This window comes from Camelus dromedarius, chromosome 12, assembly GCF_036321535.1.
Source record: "Camelus dromedarius isolate mCamDro1 chromosome 12, mCamDro1.pat, whole genome shotgun sequence".
Classification (NCBI taxonomy): domain Eukaryota; kingdom Metazoa; phylum Chordata; class Mammalia; order Artiodactyla; family Camelidae; genus Camelus; species Camelus dromedarius.
Genome location: NC_087447.1, coordinates 49257246 through 49276454, shown reverse-complemented (window position 1 = coordinate 49276454; position 19209 = coordinate 49257246). Strand labels below are relative to the sequence as shown.

General features: G+C 51.6%; 1 protein-coding gene across 3 annotated transcripts in view; it reads right to left on the bottom strand.

The window, feature by feature from the left end:
- The window catches only part of SLCO2B1 (solute carrier organic anion transporter family member 2B1), a 48140-nt gene extending 29213 nt beyond the window's left edge, over window positions 1-18927 (bottom strand). The window contains exons 1-6 of one of the 3 annotated variants that reach the window (XM_010989627.3): window positions 18580-18926; window positions 6108-6238; window positions 4847-4984; window positions 3346-3508; window positions 606-839; window positions 256-354 (exon numbers count right to left, since the gene is read on the bottom strand). In XM_010989627.3, coding sequence (XP_010987929.1) covers window positions 256-354; window positions 606-839; window positions 3346-3508; window positions 4847-4984; window positions 6108-6238; window positions 18580-18595 — 781 coding nt within the window. In that variant the 5' untranslated portion in view covers window positions 18596-18926. Of the gene's footprint in view, window positions 1-255; window positions 355-605; window positions 840-3345; window positions 3509-4846; window positions 4985-6107; window positions 6239-18579 lie in introns of those variants that run through there. The other 2 variants (XM_010989645.3, XM_010989651.3) reach the window with 2 other exon arrangements.
- Window positions 18928-19209: the final 282 nt, after the last annotated feature.

The following is a 19209-nucleotide window of genomic DNA, read 5'->3' as shown; positions in this document are numbered from 1 at the left end:
CATCCAATGACACCTTATAGCTTATCTCTACCATCTCACTGCATTCTGACTGCAGCTTTTGGATGGGGTCAGGACAGAGAGTATCTCAAAGATGAGAAAGCTGAGGCTCAGAGAGGTTAAGAGTCATCATGTCCAAGGTCAGTGGGATTGTTGGGGTTTGAACCTGGGACCCTGGCTCAGTATCTCCTATGAGACCAATGGTCAGTCAGCTGTGTCTGCGTGCCCCTGGAGACAGCTGTGTGCTCTGAGGCTCACCTTCTGGCATTCGGTCAATGTCCACGTAAAGGCGCAGCATGAGGCTGCCAAGCCCATAGGCCATGCCTGGCCCCATCGTGGTCACTGCAAACAGGATCCCTGCAATAGGAAGCCTGGGTTAGGCCCCTCTGACCCAACTTCCCTCCACAGGTCACTGTCTGCCCAGTCTCCAGTGGGCAAGAGCAGACCATCTCCCCTGGCCAGGCCCAAGTAGTTTTCCAGGGCTTCTCCAGACCTTATTGATCACATGGTGCAGAGGTCAGGGTCTCAGCTCAGCTCGACTTGGGCCTCTTGTCCTCCTATGTGAACCTGGCCCTCCCTCAGAGCCCAAGGTGGGGATGAGTCCTCACCAAGGTAGAGGGGCGAGTTGCTGTTGTGGGCAAAGTCATCAATGTAGGAGATGCCAAAGGGCTGAATGGGCACACTGCCCACACCAAGCAGGGTCTGGGCCATGAACATTATCCCCACCATGGTCAGATGCTGGACCTCCGTGTAGCCTGAGCAGCTGCTGTTGGATGGGGCTGAGGTGGGGGTGTCGGTGGCAGGCAGGCACAGGGAAGCCTCCAAGTCCTGTGGCATGTCCACTGAGAGATGATAAAAAAAATATTAGGACAATAGCTAAGACTTACATAGGGCTTAATGATGCAAGGTACTATTCTAAATGTCGTGTATATAAATCATCTTAGCCCCACAACAAACCCAGGGGAGGGAATGCTATCATTACTCCCATTTCACAGATAAGAAAACTGATGCTCAGGCAGCAACTAACAAGGGGTAGAGACAGGATTGGAACCCAAGCAGTCCAGCTTCCCGTCTATGCTCTTAAACCACCTTATGCCACCTCTCTGAGCAGAGAGGTATGTGGAAGTGCCATGGCAACGGTGGCTCTTGGGTGGGGGTGGGGTGGGGTGGTCAAAGGAGGTATAGTTTGAACTGGGTGGAGAAGAACAAACAAGATTTTCCAGAAGAGAAGGCAGGGAGGAGTGTTCAGGAAGAGGCCACAGCACATGCAAAACCGGGGGCTTGAGAAGTTCAGTACGTCTGGCTTACAGAGTGTGAGGGTCAAGGACAGGGCTAAATGTAGGGCCAGGCAAGGGGTGGATGCTGGGTCTGGATTGTGGAGGGCTCTAGTGGCCTTGGCCTTCATTTTGGGGAGGGCTTGGTGTCAGCTCGGGACACAGACGCAGGGTGCAGTAAAGGGAAATTTCTTAAATTAGTACCAGACATTTGTTTCCTTGTAGCTCACCAATATTTAGTGAGAAAACTTAAAGAGACCCTCATGCTATTTTTATCCCAAATGTGGGTGTAAAAGTGGCCTTGTCTCTGTGGCTGGCCTTGCCCTTCCTGGGAGCCAGGGCCCTGAGCCATGTCAACCTTGCCCAGAGAGCTACTCTCTAGGGCTGAAAAAAGCAATGTGAACCTAGGTCAAGGAGGAACTGGACCCTCACCAAGGCTGCCTGGGTTGAAGACAGTAAAACTTCAAAAGGCCCTCAGCACCTCTGGGCCTCGGTTTCCTCATCTCTCTAATAAGCCTCCTAGAATGGAAGTTCTACAGAAATACAGAACTCAGATGCAGAATAATCTAGTAGTTGAGAGTAGGCTACCCAGGCAGGCTCCACTAGCCATGGGCCATGAAGTCCTTCCCTCTCCAAGTCTCATTTTCCCCCCTTTAAAATAGGATAATGATAACACCCCTCCAAGGGCTGTAAGCATTAAGAGTGGTGAGTGGTGCTTATGCTCAGTGCTTACTAGATATCAGATATGAGGATTATCATAGGGGTCTGTCTTCTTTTTCCACCCCTGAGTCTCCATGCCGAGCAGAGGGCCTGGCACATAAATATTAATGATAAATACTTAATTAATATTGAGTGAGGAATGAGTGAATGTAATAGCCTTGAATGTCAGAGCCGGATGGGTGCTTGGAAGCCAATGAGTCTGGTCCACCCATTGAACAGATGTGGAGACTGAAGCTCAGACAGAAGGGTTTTGCTTGGGGTTTCATAGGGAGCAGAAGGGTGTTGCAGTGAGGATGAAGAAGACCATGTGTGACCCCGCAAAGGAAAATCTCTGCTGCAGTGAAAATTCTGGACAGGGAAATGTGAGGAAGTGTAATTTTTCGGTATCCCAATCAGGCCCCTTGACAGCTCTCCACTCAGGCCTAGATGACCACTCTGCTTTCTTCCTGGATTGTCCCACTTCCCAGCCATTGCCCATGTGGCTCTCTCCACCTGAAATGCCCACCTTCTCCCACATTGCAGCTCCTCCCCATCACCCAGCCTCATGTCCTTCCCCTATTTGGGGCTCTACTGGCTCCCAGGGTGCTGGAATCTCTACCCTGCAGCAGAGCTGCCAGTGCTCATGCTAACCCACGCTCCCCTTAGAGCTTCTCAGGGTTGGTCATATCTGGATGGGTGGATGGATGGGTAAATGGGTGGATAAGTGGATGGGAGGGGGGAGGCTGCTTGGGTCATTCTGCAAGAGACAGGCATCCATCTGTCCAACTGGCTCTCAACAAAACCCCACTGGGCGGAACAGAGATTTCACTATTCTTGTCTAAAACTCTTACATTTAAAAAAATAAAATAAAATAGAATAAAACTCATTTTTTTAAATTTGTTCATTCACTCATTCATTCTTTCATCAACGTCTTGGCTTCTGAGGATTAAATGCATCAATACACATAGAATGTTTAGAACAGTGGTGCATAGTAAATGGTGTGTGATACTGTTATTACTCCAACAAACATTTCCTGAGGACCTACACATGCCAGGCCCTAAAGTAGGCTGTGTTGTAAATTCCCCCGCACCTCAAAAAAAAAAAAAGCACTGACATACAAACAAGACATCACCAAGAGAGGCCCAGAGGGCCTCATCTTTCTGCCCCAGGACTACAACCTATCCCACTGCCCAGGACTGCCAGAGGTATCTGCCTGGGCTGACACCGAGGGAGGCAGTGGGGTGGGGTGCAGAGGACTAGCAGGTGTTCCGGGAAGCTGGACCCATCCTGACTGATGGAGGCCTGGGAATGGACCCTGGTACACGATAATGTGGCAGCTCATGTCTACCTCCAGCCCAGCCCCTCCTGTTCTTACCAGAGCTGGTGTGGTCATAGCGGTACGGCTCTGAGATGAAGTGCGGGACAGTCATGAGCACGCCTGCCAGGGTCACAAGGATAGCCCCATAGCCAATCAGTCGGGGCCTATGTACCCGGCTGCCAAAATAGCTCACAAACACAATCAGGGCTGTGTTCCCCACCTGCAAAGGGATGAGGGGACCTATTAAAGTGTTGCAGAGGGCTGTCCTTGTCACTATCACCAATCTCAGTGTTCCCATCTGTATAATGGACTAGCTGGCTGAGTAAGAATCATTTGGGTCCCCCTTAAAAACACAGATTCTGGGTCCTTCTAGGAAAGGCCCCACTGCCCTATTAGGGGAGAGAAATAAGAGCAGAGTAGACAAGGTAAGAAGTTTAATTTCATTCTAGAATGTGGGTTGGACCCCATGTTAGAACATGGGGTGATAGGGCATTCGGGGAAAGGGGTTTGAGCTTCTGGGATGTCATGAATGAGAAACAAATAAAGAAAGTCTAAAGCCAGAGGACTAAGGCTTAGACTTTCCAGCCTTAGAATCAAAATCCTTGGATGTGGGTGCCGGAGGGGATTTGAGAGCTTGCAGGGAAGAGGCAGGCTCTGCTGTCAGAATCTGGGGTGTGCACCCCACTCTGCTGCTTACTGGCTGGTGACCGCAGGTGAGGTACTCACCCCCTTAGCCCCAGGCTCCTTGACAATGGAATGGGGCATTATCAGCAGAGGGTCAGTGAGAGGACTGACCCTGGAAAGGACAGTCTCTCCAATACATAGATGGGACACTGAGGTCTAGAGTTGGGAATGACTTGCCCAAGGCCTCAGAGCTAGTACTGATGTTTCCTTCCCACCTCTGAGATCTGGAGGTGGGGTGCTAAGGAACACTGGGGATGTGGTGTAGACTGCAGGCCTTGGGTTGGGAGAAATGTGACACATCACACTAGGGGGAGAGAATTTCACAGAAATCTCCTGGAAGTGGCAGAGAAAGAGTGTTTTCTGGACAGTGGCCTTCTCCGAGGGTGAAAATGTCTGGTGGGGGAGGGGCTGGACACAGCTGGACTCTGATCTCCAAATCCACACAAAGCAGCCTGTCCACTCCTTGCGGCTTGGCTGTCGGCCCAGAGGCAGAGGCCTGTGGATCCTGGGGCAATTCCATGCTGTGGTATCATCCCCTCCCCCCACCACCCCAAGGTCTCAAAGTTCTGCCTTTGATCTAATTTAAACCTCTCCATTACTGTTGAGGTGACTTCCTATAATTCCTTCCCAGGCAATAGCTGGGCATCTGAAAACGTCAAGGAACCAAAGGGAGATTGGGTGGATACAGGGACCCTGGCTGTCTCTAAAATCCCTCATGTCTCCAAGGGTGGGATCAATAGAAGAGAGCTGTGATGGGATTGCATGTGGCCCTTGGGGTAACAGTTTACGTTGGGGTAGTGAGGGAGATGGTGGGGAGAATGGGGGTGTGAGTCTCCCTCAGTGTCCACCCCTGCAGCTGTGCCAGGACCAGTACCTCGTTGAAGGCAGCCAGCAGCCCCGAAGTCTGACTGGAGAGGCCAAAGCGCTTCTCCACCGTGGAGATGGAGCTCTTGAGGTAGCCGGAGATCATGAGCTGCGCCAGCTGCAGGAAGCTGTGGCACAGGATGAAGAACTATGGGCAGCGGGCAGAGGGGCAGGAGACAGGTGGGAAGACAAATGGGGTTGGCAGGTAGAAAGGCAGAGACAGAGTTGGAGAAAGGGAGGGAAAGCGAGGCAGAAGATAGCAAAACAGAGAAACAGAGCCAGAGGAGACAGACACACAGGAGGAGAAAGAGTAAGGGAGAGTCCGGAGCAAGAGGAGAGAGAAAGAATTATTGGTGTAGTGCATGGTTTTCTACACAGGCTTAAAAACTAGAAAAGCTGTCCTGGGTACCCCGGGGGTCTGGGGGTGACCCAGGAGCCGCATGACTGAGAGCAGGGTCTTTATGAGGCCGAGAATGATGGGAGACTATCTGACCCTCAGAGCTCCTGCAGGCTGGACTGGACCCCCGTCCTATTCCACCACTCTGCCCTCTCCCCAGGAAGCTTCCCAGATCCCCACCCCTCCCCACCCCATCCAGTCCTCCCCTGGAACTCCCCTGGGAGACCACCTGCACACAGCAAACCCCCAAGCTGCCCAACCCCACCCCACCCAGCCTCACTCAAACACCCCACCTGTCTTTAGCCCTCCTGAAAAACTGGCAGAATGCCTAAGAGAAGAAAAACTTGTTTCAAAAAATTAAAAATAGGGTGTTTATGCCAGAGCTTAAAAAATAGAGTGTTTGTTCTTCTGCGTCTCAGTTTCTTCATCTGTGGGACAAGGATGACATCCCTACCTCCCTGGGTTATTGTGAGAACTAAGTAAGACCAAGTGGGAATGGCTCCTGGCACCCTGTAGGTGCTGGTGGATGCTTGGACATTTAGAGCTGCCCTTGGTGGAGCCAGAGCTCCCAGTATTCAGAGAGGTTCAAGATCCCTGGGGTCCTTCTCTTTCCCACTAGAAAAACAGGAGGCAAGAAGACTCGTCCCCCATTGCCCACAGAGCAGCCCCTCTGGAAAGAGATAGCATGTGCCTGAAGCCAAGTGAAGTGCTTTTATAGATCATCCCTTTAATCCTCATAGCCATCCATTTACAGATGAGAAAACTGAGGCTCAGAGAAAGGCAGCAACTTGCTTGGCATTTCACAGCCAGTAGGTGGCAAAGCCTGCTCTGCTGGGCTCAGATGGTCCTGCTCCTGCCAGTCCTTGAGAGGTACCTTGATGCTGTGGAACACACTTGGCCGCAAGTCCTGAGGATTTGGGCTACATTTGCCTCCAGGTGCATCTTCTGTGTCCACCATGGCCTTCATGTGTTTGTTGGGCATCCGGAGCTCCTTACCCACTGGCCCTGTGGACAGACAGCAAGGGGGTGAGAGTGGAGATGCAATCCCATAGAACAGCCCTGACCCAGGCAGCCCAAGGTGTTTCAGGGGTTGGTGAGAACCTGAGTCAAAGCACTGTCAGCTTTTCTGCATCCCAGGTGCTGGCAGGGCTCTTCTTAAGGGTGGGTGTGTGCTCCATGTGCTCTTGCCGGCCAGATCCCACTGGGACCACCTATTTCACACCTTCATTCCATTCCCAGCATAAAGCTTCCTTCTAGGGAGAAGCTGCTGATGCTGCCACATAACCTTCAAGTGGAGGCCCCGGTGCAGAAATACACAGCCTGAGCCCTCCCTAGGGCCTATAGCTGTGAGACATCTGATGCTCCTGGCGGCTGAGTCTGCTCTGGGTCTGTTTGGCTCAGTTTAGGTTCAGAGGCCTAGGGCCAGGTGCAGGGTCAAGGCTTGGTCCAAAGTCAGGGCATAAAGGCTTTACCTGGGGATAGTTTGGAACAGATACTAGCACCTCCACAGGGCACCACCTTGTGTAACCACAGAGCTAACCAGCCCAACGCCCAAATCATACATGAACCATGCTGCTGGTCTGTGCAGAAAGAGCCCTCAGAGATCATCCCATTTAACCCTCTGCCCACCTACACCGGACAAACTGAGGCCCTAAGTGTGACGACGACTCAGGAGGTAGAGCTGGGTTAGAATCTGGATCCTTGGCCCCATTATGCATGTCTGGTTTTCCTCCTATGGCAACCATGTTAATCATGTCAGTCTCCCACTCACTGCAATGAGAGGAAAGCTGAGCCCCTTCAGAGGTATCTCCAGGGTCTCAACGTTTAATCTCAGCAAGGAGCCTGGAAGTCTTGCCTTGGGAAACTCCACTCCTCCATTTAGATGAAAAACACCTGCACCTCCTAGCAGCCCAAGAAAGGCCTCATTGACCTACCTCCCCTCCTGGGGCCCCACGTCCTGCGGAAGCCTCTCCATTGTCTCAGATGCCTCTCAACCTGGCAGGAGTTTCCCCTTCATTCAACAAGTTCCTTCTGGAGCCTGAAAACTGCCCTGAGGACACCTCTGACCCAAGGAAGGGGTATGGGGACTCTCACTCCATCTCCAGACCTGGGAGGCAAACCCTGGGAAGGGGCTTTAGAGGCCTGCATCCACCACCAGTGAGGGTTTTGTGTTCCTTACCCAAGGTGCCTAGAAGCCTGATTCACATACCATAAAATCTACCCTTTCAGAGTATACAATTCAGTAGTTTGAGTATATTCAAAAAGTTATATAGACCACCACTATCTAATTCCAGAACATTTTCATCACCCCAGTAAGAAATCTCATAACTATTAGCAGTCTCTCCCATTCCTCCCTCCCCCCCCACCACTCCTGACAACCACTAATCTATTTTCTGGCTCTCTGGATTTGCCTATTCTGAATATTTCAGACACACTCATATAAATTAAATCATACAGTATATGGTGTTTTGTGACTGACTTCTTTCTCTTTAACATAACATTTCAAGGTTCATCCATGTAGCGTGGATCAGTACTTCATTCCCTTTTATGGCTGAATAACATTCCAGTGTATATCAATCACATTTTGTTTATCCATTTACCTGCTGATGGACATTTGGGTTATTTTAAGTATGGTGAACATTCATACATAAATTTCTGTGTAGACATAGGTTCTCAATTCTCTTTGGTATGTAGCCAGAAGTCAAATTTCTGGGTCATATAGTAACCCTATGTTTAACTTTTTGAGGAACTGTCAAACTATTTTCCAACGCCATTTTACACTCCTGCTAGTAATGGATGATGGTTCCAGTTTCTCCACATTCTTGCTAATACTTATTATTGTCTGTCTTTTTGATTATAAACATCCTCATGGGTGTGAAATTATATCTTATGTGGTTTTGATTTGCATTTCCCTAATGACTAATGATGGTGAGAATCTTTTCTTTGCTTATTGGCCATATCTTCTTTGGGAAAATGTCTCGAGGAATTTGGCTGAAGAAATGGAAGTGTGTGTGGCTGGGGAGGAGTCCCTTTTGTGGGGCATGAACACTCAAGAGGAAACAAGGAGATATTGAAATAAAAGTGACCCCTGACAGGGAGTTGATAAGGAAGGGGCTTGCCTAGGAAAGGGAAGTGGGGGTGAGGCTCTGTGGAAGTCACTTTGAAGAAGAGGGGGTGGAGGGTTCTAAGCAAACTCGCCCAGAGGAAACTGAACCATTTCGAAACCCCAGTTTCTCTCACCACTAGAGACCAGTCACTTACTATAGTGCAGAAGCTGTGCTACATGCTTTTCATGTATGTAAAGGCTTACATGCACATTCTGCTTGCTGGTGACGCCTCTCCACAACTGTGCCTTTGGTGCTTTCCTGATCTCTATACTGTTGCCAAGGAACAGAGGCTCGAAGGTCACCAGCTCCACTGGCTCACACTGGTGCAGGGACTCAAGCCCAGGAGTTGACCTCAATATCACTCTGCACTCCTTGTGCAGATTTGATGCGGGGAAGAAGCACAACACTCTTCTCTGTCTCAGCCCAACCAAACCTAGCCAGGCCACCTGGAAGTCAGCAGTGCCCCCACCAGGGGCCAGGCCAACCAGATGATGAGGCTGGAGCTGAGGCTGAGAGGAAAGAAATCACCGACCTGGATCCTCTGCTCTGAAAGAAACCAGGGGGATGGTTAAGCCAGGGGAAAAGGTCAATGGACCAGCTCAGAACCTCCTGCCTTCCCTTGGACCAGTATATAGCGTGAGCCTCTGGGTGGAGGAGGGAAGCCCTGTGCCCGTCCTCCTGGGTTCTGAGAGCAGCCACCAGTGTGTTGGGTGGCCAGTTGCTCACTGAAAAGGGCTAGTTAGACAGGTTGTCAGTCCCCTTTGAGCCCTTCCTTGGGCTAGAGGCCTCTACAGAGGGGCTGGCAATAGGCAGTCTGACTCCCTGATAAGGGATAGAACTCCCCCTAGAAGGAGGGTCCTGAGTCCAAGGTTGTGTGTCCACTTCATGTGTCATCTCTGAGGCTGTTCCTGTCCTGTGAAGGCTTTTTTAAGGGCTAGCCCTGACAGGAGAGAGGGCAGCTGTGGGAGTAAACCTGGGCTAGGCCAGGGTGTCATGTAGGAATGAGGGGAGAGGCTGGAAGCCAGGCCTCAGGAAAAATTTCCAGCCCCTTTCTCCCCCAGGTGGACACCCAGGCTTTGGGGTTCCACGTAAGCCAGATGGTTCCAAGGGCTGGCAGCCAATAGCCCCAGAGCTGGCAGGCAGGTGGTCTGTGTGCCTGTTGGTGGGTCACGTGGCTGGTCATGCACACAGGCACACTCATGTCCATCAACTGGTAAGTCACTGGTCCACTAGTTCACTGTCCTTTAAGGGGGCTGTCTATTTGGGCTATCAGTTGGCCACCTGTCCTGCAGCTGCTCAGCTAGCCAGTCAGAAAGTCGCCCTGAGAGTGTGTGCTCAGTGGTACAGTGTTTGCTTAGCATGCATGAGGTCCTGGGTTCAATCCCCAGTAACTCTACTAAAAATAAATAAATAAATAAACCTAATTATACCCCCTCAAATAAGTAAATCACAAATAAAAAATAAATTAAAAAAAAGAAAAGTAACCTGAAAGTCTGTCAGCCAGGGACTTTAGTTCAGACTCCAGAGGTCTGCAAGGCAGGTCTCCCTCTAGCTAACCCCTCCATGGCCAGGAATCTGAGTGCGGAGGGTAAGGGGCAAGATTCAGAGAGCAGCCTGACAGGGAGGGCTGCTTTTCTTTGCCTGTTCTTTCCTGTCAAGGCTCAGAGGCCTGCCTCCTCCAGCCACCTCCCAGCTATAAGCAGCAAATATGGGCAGATATGGGGCTGGGTGTAGGTTTAAGAGCCCTCAGACCTGGGTCTGAACCCCAGCCTGCTCACTGGTCCCTGTGTGAGCCTGGATGTGCCCCTTTATCTTTCTGAGCCTGTTTCCTCTGTAAAGTGCAGATACAGCATTTACCTCAAAGAAGTAAGCCATCTCAAGCACCTGGTTCAGGCCTGGCACACAGGAGGCCCCCTGAGGGCCACTGCCATCCCCTTTCCGGATAATCTTCAAGCACCTCTGAGGTCACGAGGTCCAAATGAATCCATTTCCTTCCATGCACACCTGGCTCCTCCACGTTAAACACCTCCCTCTGACAACATCATCATTCTGTCTCTGGATTATTTCTCCCTGTCTTATGTAAGCCCCAGTCATCTACAGATCTGAGGACCTGGACCCCTTCCCCTGTACCCTCACTAGCTGTTAGAGGTAAGTGCCCGGGTTTGAATCCCTCGGCTGCAATCCATCTATGTGGCCTTAGATCAGCAGCCCTCTGGCTTTCTCATCCTTATTGCAGGAATGGTAATCTCTACATCCCACTGCACAAAGCACTCACTGAGAACCAGAACCTTTCACCCACATTCAGCCTGGACACTAAAAACCCCAAACCACACCTTACCAACCACTTGAAACTTGGCTTTGCTACTCCGCTGTCTTCATTTTCCTTCTTACTCTTCTTAGACAGACTAGCCCCAGCAAATCCCTTGATTGTTCATTTCAGGAAATTCTGGAAGGACTGAGCAACTTTTCAAGGGAAACCGGCAACAGAGTGTGCACCTCAGATTCTTCTAATCTCTCCCCTTCAAGTCCTCATCTTGCTGTTTCTACCACCAAACGCTGGATTGTTTTATCACGATTTTTACCCAATCCCGGTCAAGCCTCCCTCACTCACCTCCCTCCCTGCACTGACAAACTGGCCTTAAAACAAACTTTCAAATGCTCAACAAATATTGACCTTTCCTCCCAACTCTGACACATAACCAAAGCTTTGAGAAGTGGTGTTGTCCCTTGTCACCATAAATAATAGACTTTGTCTTATCAACAAGTTGTCTCAGTGATGTGTGGGGAGCCCGCACTGACACGATGCATAGTAGGTGTACAGTGAACGTTGTTTTCTTCCCTATCAGGTAGTCCCTCTGTCAGTTGTCTGTCCTGCTACAAACACCCTGCCTGCCTCCACACTTGCTTTGGGACAGCAGGGAACATTGCTGCATCTAGAACCTGAGAACTAGAAGAAGTTCAACCATGGAGAGCTGGGGAGGCAGTCAGAAAGCTGGCCCAATGGAGAAGTTTGTCCTGGGGCTACCACAGATGGATAGACAGACAGACAGAGCAACATTGTGTGCTGGACTGAGCTGGGCACACTCACCCATCCTCCTAGCAAACTGTTGAGGTAACTTCTGTGACTCCATGACACAGATGATGAAACTGAAGCACAGAGAGGGGAAGGGACTTATCCCGGTGCTGGGGCTTCTAAGTGGCAAAGCTTGGACCAGAACTCAGATCTGCCTGACTCCTGGGCCCCCAACAGTAACTACAAGATGGTGGCTGCCAAAAATGGCCTCAGAACAAGTGGAAAATAATCTCCATGTAAGCTATTTCTTTTTCTGGCCTGGCTTCCCTCCAGTGAATTGTCAAAGGTGGTTGTATGTGAACAGTCAGCCATTCTACCAGCTGATTTTGTAGCTGGTAAGTCAGTCAGTCAGTTTGAGGTTCTCAAGAGAACACTGTCAGAGCAAGGCTGGATGGAGAAACGTGGTGAGAAGGACATGTGGCCCCCAGTGAGAGGGACTCGAGTAAGGTACAAGTTCAGGACTCATAACCAAGGCCCAGATATGAACTTTTAGGAGAGATGTGTTAAGAAATCCCCAGGGATCCTGGGCAAGTTCTCACAACCTGAGGCTGGAGGAGGAGGGCTTGACCAAGGAAGAACAAGAAAATTGCACATTCTCTCCAGAACCCTCAGCAGAGAGAGCAAGATCTGGGATCATTTAGACCCAATGTGGCCTTGGGCCAGCAATTAGACCTCTCTGAGCCTCTGCAAAATAGGAATAATGAGCCTCTCCTCTCAAGCCTGCACGAGGGTCACTTGGGATAACATCCTCTGTCAAGTTTGTCCCAGACTCACCAGGGAGTCTAGTTCCAGGCCTGGTCACCAGTCCTCCTGTGGGAGACTCAGCCCTAGCATTACTCTCTCATCTCCTCTTGATCTCTGAAGAGGCACAGACCCTTCTGGAAGCTTCCCTTTGCTGTCTCCTTGTTCTTGCTCCCCATCCCGTCCCCACCAGCTGCATTCTAAGAACTTTTTGGTTCTTTTTTAATAATTCCCCTGTGTGAGAGAAGGAAAGGCCTCTCCCTTACACCTGCTACTCACATGTGCTTTGCCAAGGCCATCCTGGCATCCTGGCATTCCGGCAGAGAGAGACTACAAGGCAGAGATTACAACTGTGGGGCCCTGGCCAAAGGCCCCATGTGCAGCTGTGTGAGCTGTGTGCCATGAGGTGAATGGCGCCCTTTGGAGTTGTTCAGGGCATGGCAGTCCTGCCTGGGGGCACATCTGGCTCCTAGACATTTTGAAGGGCTTGCACAATGCTGGCTAGCCAAGTGTTTTTAAGTTAGTTGCCAGCATTCAAAAATCAGGAAATTTCACACAAAACTCCTGATTTTTGTTTTTTTCTTGAAGGATTAGCAGATCTGGCAACACTGGGCCCACATTCCCATATGGAAACATTCAGCTGGTCCAAGATGCTGCGCCTGCATGTGGCAGTTTGCCCTGTTGGAGCCTCTTTGGGCCCACCTGGCTGGCTCCAGGACACTTCTCACCTGCCTGTGGGCTTTCCCATCTATGACCCACAGCAACCCTGGGCCTGAGGAATCTGCTGGACAGGAAGACAGGGCTGGATTAACCCTCTGATGGGTGAGGCAACTAGGCCAGAAAGGGTCCATGATGACTCACCCAGGGTCACCATGGCGGGGACAGAGCTGATTTCTGCTGGTTCTAGGAGTTAGACTGAAGATTGTTTCCATACATATTAACAGCTCTGGGAGGTGGTGGCTGGGGGCCCGGAAGCAAGCAGCCTAGGTCTCCACTTTCAGGGAGTTCCTAAGGGGGGTGTGTGTGTGGGGTGTATCTAGCACTGAATCACAATGACATATGTTCACTGTGTGACATGAGTTCCAAGACTACAGAAACATAGCAGAGAGGCCCTAGTCTACGTTGGAATGTTCTGGAAGTCTTTCTGGAGGAAGAAACATCAGAGTAAAGGGCAGAAGTATGAAAGTGCGAAGACTGCTCAGGGAACAAATAGTCTGGCAAGACTAAAGCACTGGAGTCAAGATGGGGAGATGAGGCTGCTGTGGTTGGAGGAGCCAGGCTATGACCACCTTTGAACGCCAAGCTGGAGGGTTGGGCTTTTTCCTGAGCCCAGTGATGAGATCTGACTTGGCGTCCTAGGAAGACCTCTGTGCCTGTGTGGGGAGAGTGGAGAATTTAGGGGCCAGGGAGAAGGCAGGAGTGGGGTCCAGAGGAGCAAGTGATAATGGGACCTGGGCCAGGTAGTGGCAGTGGCGATGTAATGAGCTGATGCACCACTTGGGGAGGTGGGATGGACAGGACTTGGTGGAAAATCAGGTGGGTGGGGAGCACAGGAAGCCAAGGCGTCCTGGTGGGTAGGGAGTGGGGAGAGGTGCAGCTTTTGCTCTGGGTGACCACCGTTGAGGGCAGGATTATAGGGTGATGGTGAGCTCAGTCTTGGATGTGGTGAGTTTGGGCTGGCAGGGGGTTTCCCAGAAGGAGACACCTAGGAGGCCACGGACTCCAGGAGAGCCCAGGAGAGGATATGGGCTAAAGCCAGACCTCTGGCTTTCAGTCTGGAAAGCATGTGTGGTGAGAAGGGCAAACTTCCTTTTGAGAGTGAGACACCATTACCATATGCCCTTACTGAGGAGAATAGAACAAAAGAAGGAACCCATCCTAGAACTATGTTCAGGTACCAAGGTTGAGGGGGCAGTGCAGTGTCACAAAGGAGCCAAGATGTTTCTGGAAAACCTACCAACCTCCAGTACTCACACACCTGCAGCCCGAAACTAGGAAGGGAAATATTCCCAGCAGCAGACCTTGGGCAATCCATCTGTCACAATGATGGCAGATACTTCTCTCTGGAGGTGTTGGGGTGGGAGGCAGCCAGCGTCATGACCCACCCCTGCCTCCAGCCCTTCCTACCTCCTAGATTGCCCTGGGCTCCCTCAGCCTGCTGGCTCCCCTGCCTAGCTCCTGCAGCCCACGCCAGCTGTCTCCCCCTCCATAAACCTCCCCTGCCCCTCCTGGTCCAGTTCCCTCAGCCCTTTCTCTGGGATGCGAGGCTGGTCACTCTCCTGCATTATGTATGTTCCCATCTTATCTGCCTGATTAGCCAGTGGACTTCCCCGGGCAGAGGCTGTTCTCTCCTGGGTCCTGATGCCCCCCCCCCCCATCAGTTCCCTGTTGAAACCCTCTGGGCCAGAAGACTTTGAATTCAAATATTTGTTTTGGCACATTGTGGTTGTGACCTTGGGCAGTTTATTTAACCTCTCTAAGCCTCAGCTTCCTTCTCTGAGACCCTTATAGTCTCATATAGCATTTTTGGTAGGAGTAAAGGAAAATGCCCTGCCAGGTACACCACGGTCCTCAACAACGGTGAGCCCCTTCCTCCCTCCTCACCCCATCTGCAGCACATGGGTACAGGCACCTCAGCCTCCAAGAGGTCAAGGCCACCCTAATGAACATTATTCCCCGGCCCCAGTAGATGCTTGCCATTCCCCAAATCCATCTGTCCTTTTCCACCTCTTAGCCTTTGCACACGCTGTACCCTCAGCCTGGAATGTCCGATCTTCCCAGAAAACTACTTCTCATCTTTCAAGTCCTGGCCCAGCTTAAGGACATGATTGTTGAATTCTGTTAAACTGAATGAGGGAGAAGAGAAAGCCAGAGTGTGGGGGTCTGGAGAAGCAGAGGCTACAGCATGGTCCTGGTTGGATGGGGGCCATGTGAGGGCCCTGGGGGCTCCAGTTCCCAGTGTGACCCTGTGGGGCTTCTGGAAGGGGAAGAGTCAAAGGCAGGAATGTGGGGAGGTCTTGGGCTTTGGGCTTGGCTGTCATCTTTGGGAAATTCCTCCCAGCAGAACCCTTGGGTGGTCTGTTGAGAGGACAGTAACATGCTTGAGGTCCAGTTGTTGCAGGCCTCCAGCTGTTGCTCTCTGGTGGTTTCCAAGCTGGGTCAAGGACCCTGCACTGGGGCTTTCTATTCCCGATTCTGGCCCTGACTACCCCATCTAGACCCAAGATGACTCTAAAAATAGTGGTGAAGGGTGAGCCCTGAGCCCACAGGGAATTCAAGCCAGCCTCCTCAGGCCCAAAACACAGCCTGAGGTTCAGAGATAATATGACTATTGGCCCCCACCACACTGCCTCCCCCAACCACTAGCCCCAGTTTATTTCTTTCTGTGCTTACATTTACTCCCCAAGGGCCCCACTGTATCCCACCTCACTCCTTATCCTGAGTCTCCAGTTTTCAATAAGAGTAGGATTTCAAAGCAGGTTGGAGGGAGGGAAGGAATGTCATGGGGAGGGAGGGGGAGGAAGGAGGGCAGCTTCTGTACTGATACTTCCCCAATATCCTGACTCTGCCCAGCTTCTGCCAAGATCTGGGGCCTCAGGAATGGATCAGATTGGACCCCATCCCCAGGGAGCTCCCAGTCTGGTAAGGCGGGCATTGTTCTCCATCACTTCAAGCATTAGTGCTTAGGGCTCTGGGCTGCAGCCCAGGATAGGTAACAGAAACCAAATTTACCTCCTCTCCACATCCAGGGTAGCAAGCCTGTCCCTACAGAGAAACTGCTGCTCCATTGCTCCCTCCAGAGACAGAAAACTGAGCTTCTCAGCACAGGAAGGGTCCAAGTGACCACCTCAGCAGACTCCCACCATCTACTGCCCAGATGGAGAAAGTGAGTCCTGGAAAGGGACTGAAGCAGACTGGGCACTGGATATCTGGCACCCAGTTGTGGAGTCTAGGCAAGCTTGCCATCTGGTTCCCAGCAGCCTGAGATCTGGCTCAGCGGGTAAGGCCCAGCCTGGGAGGAAATAGCTCTCATCTCCTGCCCACTCGCTAGTCATTAGCTCCCGGAGAAAAACTTACTTTGTCTGAAATCAGTGGAGAAGTACCCAAAGTGGGTGGAGGCTCACCGGCATGGGGTGTTTGAGAGGGAAGAGGAAGCCCCAAGGTTAATGGCACAGACAGGAAAGGGCTTTGGCATCAGACAGACCTGGGTTCTTGCCTCCACTCTGTTGCTTGATTGCTGGGTGACCTTGGACGAGTCACTTGCCCTCTCTGAGCATCTGTTTCCTCATGTATTAAAGAGTGAGGGCATGTCACTGCATTCTTATAAAACTAGTGATGCAGTGCTGCAATTTAAACCTAGGGCTGCTGGTTCTTTCCCTTCCCCCACCTCCCTGCCCTGGGTTGGCCCAAATTTGACCCTAGGACTGGAGTGAGCAGTAGATACACCAGGAACAAGGAAGGATGAACAAAGAGAAGGTCAACAGCATATGAGAGCGGTTATTTCCAGCTGGGAGAATCAGTCTGAAAGGCTCCCTAGAAGAGTTGGTGTTTGAAAGAGTTAGAAAACAGGACAAATGTCATCAGAATGGGATGTGGGTAGGTGCCTTCTTGGTGAAGATAAAGCTGAGCAAAGGTGCAGAGGTAGGGAAGGGGCTACTGGGAATCTCAAAATGGGAATGGCCTGGGGAGATCATTTTCTCAAGCCCCGCCCTCACAGACAGGGAAGCTCTGCTTGTTGCTTAAAGGCATGTGGTGAGTTGGTGGTGGGGCATGGCTGAAGGCTAGATCTGACCCTGACTCCTCTCTCTTTCTGATGTGGGTCCCTGGCTAGGACAGCTGGCCCCTCTTCCTCAGGCACTGGTCTTTTCCCAGGCTCCAGGCTCTATATCCTGCCTCATCTTACCCCAACATCCCTCAGACCAGAAAGAGAGCATGGGGTGTGGTGGGAAATCCTGGCCACAGCTCAGACTGAGGCTCAGGAAGGGAGGTCACAGGTGGCTTCTGGTGGCTCATTGAGCAGATGCTGGGGTCAGCCTCCTGCTGTATGTGTGGGAGGTGGAGGAGCAGCTAGAGAATATTCCAGAGCTGAGCCATGCAGGGATGAGAATCACAGCTGGGGGACAGGCACAGTATAGCCAGAGTCATTAGTTTCTTCCCATTCCTGTAGGATCACCAACCCTCCAATCCCATAGCACACTAAGGCTGATTGGGAGTTTGGTTTATCAGTTGCCCATCTTCAAACCAACCCACCCATATCTTACCTCATTGTCATCTCTCCTGTGAGGCCCCCAGAGGAAGCATCCATCCCACCCTTCCTTCCATACCATGGTCCTCAAGCCATGACTGCAGCACAGCCATGTCTGCCTGCTCAGCCCAGGAAACCCACACACTGCGCTCCAGATGCGAGTCTGGCCTTGCCTGAGTGGGAGTGAGGCACACAGATAGCTGGAGGGAAGCCAGAGGTGATCCCCACAGGGCTTCCAGCTTGAGGGCCACTCTATCTGAAGACCCTTTGTTTTCTCCACCTCCCTCCTCCTGCCCAAGAAATGCTCAGCTGGGCGCTCTGTTCCCAGAATGGCTGCCGTCCCCACATGGTGCTTGGGTCACACTCCAGCTTGGCTTCTCAAGGCTTCAAGACAACTCCGCTCCCGCCTCCTCCCACCCCACCGCCAACAAGCACATGTAGGTCTCTGCAGGTATTTCTCTGAATCCACTTCTTTTCTGTGTTGATCTTTCTGATTCTCTGTCTGCAGGCCTGTCTTTCCCCTGTATCTGTCTCTGTCTGATTCTCTCTCTCTCTCTCTTTCTCTCTCTCTTTCTCTCTCTCTCTCTGTGTTTGTGTGTGTGTGTGTGTGTGTGTCTCCACTTCTCTGTTTCTCTGGGTCTCCTCTGCAGCCCTCTCCCAGGCTGGTGGCCCCTGCCCCTGCACACTCCAGCTGACACCTGTTGATCTTTGTCTCCCGCTGTCTCTCTCTGGCCTTCTGTCTCAGCCTATGTCTGACTCTGTGTCTCTGGACTTGCTCTGTTTCTGATTTCACTGCTCCGTATCTCTGTTTTTGTCTTCTTTTCTGTCTCTATCTTTGCCTGCTTCAGAGGGTGAACAGGGCTCTGTGAGCAGTCGGGGGGCCCCTTTCCGTCACCCTTTCAGTTTCTCTGTTTCACCAGGGAGGTTAGGCTGGGTTCTCTGCCTCCAGCTGAGTAAACAGTGTCCCTTCCTGACCCTCTGCTTATTCACTCATTCATTCCACACACCCTCACTAGGTCCGGCCATATGCCTGGCTCTGTGTAGAAAACTGCAAGCCATTTCCCCCATTCCCCGCCCATCCCAGCACACACATGTTAGCTCTGCAGCTTCACCTTTTGCACTGGCAATGTGGCCCCCAGACTCCCTCCCAATGTCCCTTCCTGACTTTGTGGTGACTTACCTATCCTGGGTCCCATGACTTCCGGGATGCAGTGAGTTTCAGCCCCTATTTCAATCTCAGGACTAGAGTTGAGCAGGGGAGAAGGAGTGAGAACTTATTGGGGGCTCTTGGAGACAGCAGCTGGTTTCCAAGCAGGGATGCTCCAACGTGGGGACTCCACGCACTGAGTTGATCGATGCTTCTTGGGCCACACTGGACAGTAGCCACCTCTTCCAGGTATGAGTTAAGAAGTCCTGCTCAATCTTGATCCCACTCTCCAAGTGCCTAGCTCCCTTAGTCACTTGTTTCCTCTCTCTCTGAATTCCTCTGATGTCTGGCTGGGGCAGCCCAGGGCCAGACTTGTGGAGGAGGCTGGGTTTGTTTAGATCCAGCCCCACTGATGGGAGGAGGCTGCTGACTAGCCTCCCCTCAGCCTGCTCCTTCCCAGCCTCTTTGTTTGGCATTTCCCTTGGATATTTTCTCTTCCCAGCAGTGAAGAGGTGGGGGGGGGGGGGCGGGCAGAGGGAATGTTGACACGCCAGCCCCTCCCAGCCCTGGAGTCATTCATTCCTGATTTTCCAGTCTGTTTTCTGCACCCTCATTCTTGCTCTGAGCCTCCTCCCCCACCAAACTCTTGTCCCAGTCACAGGT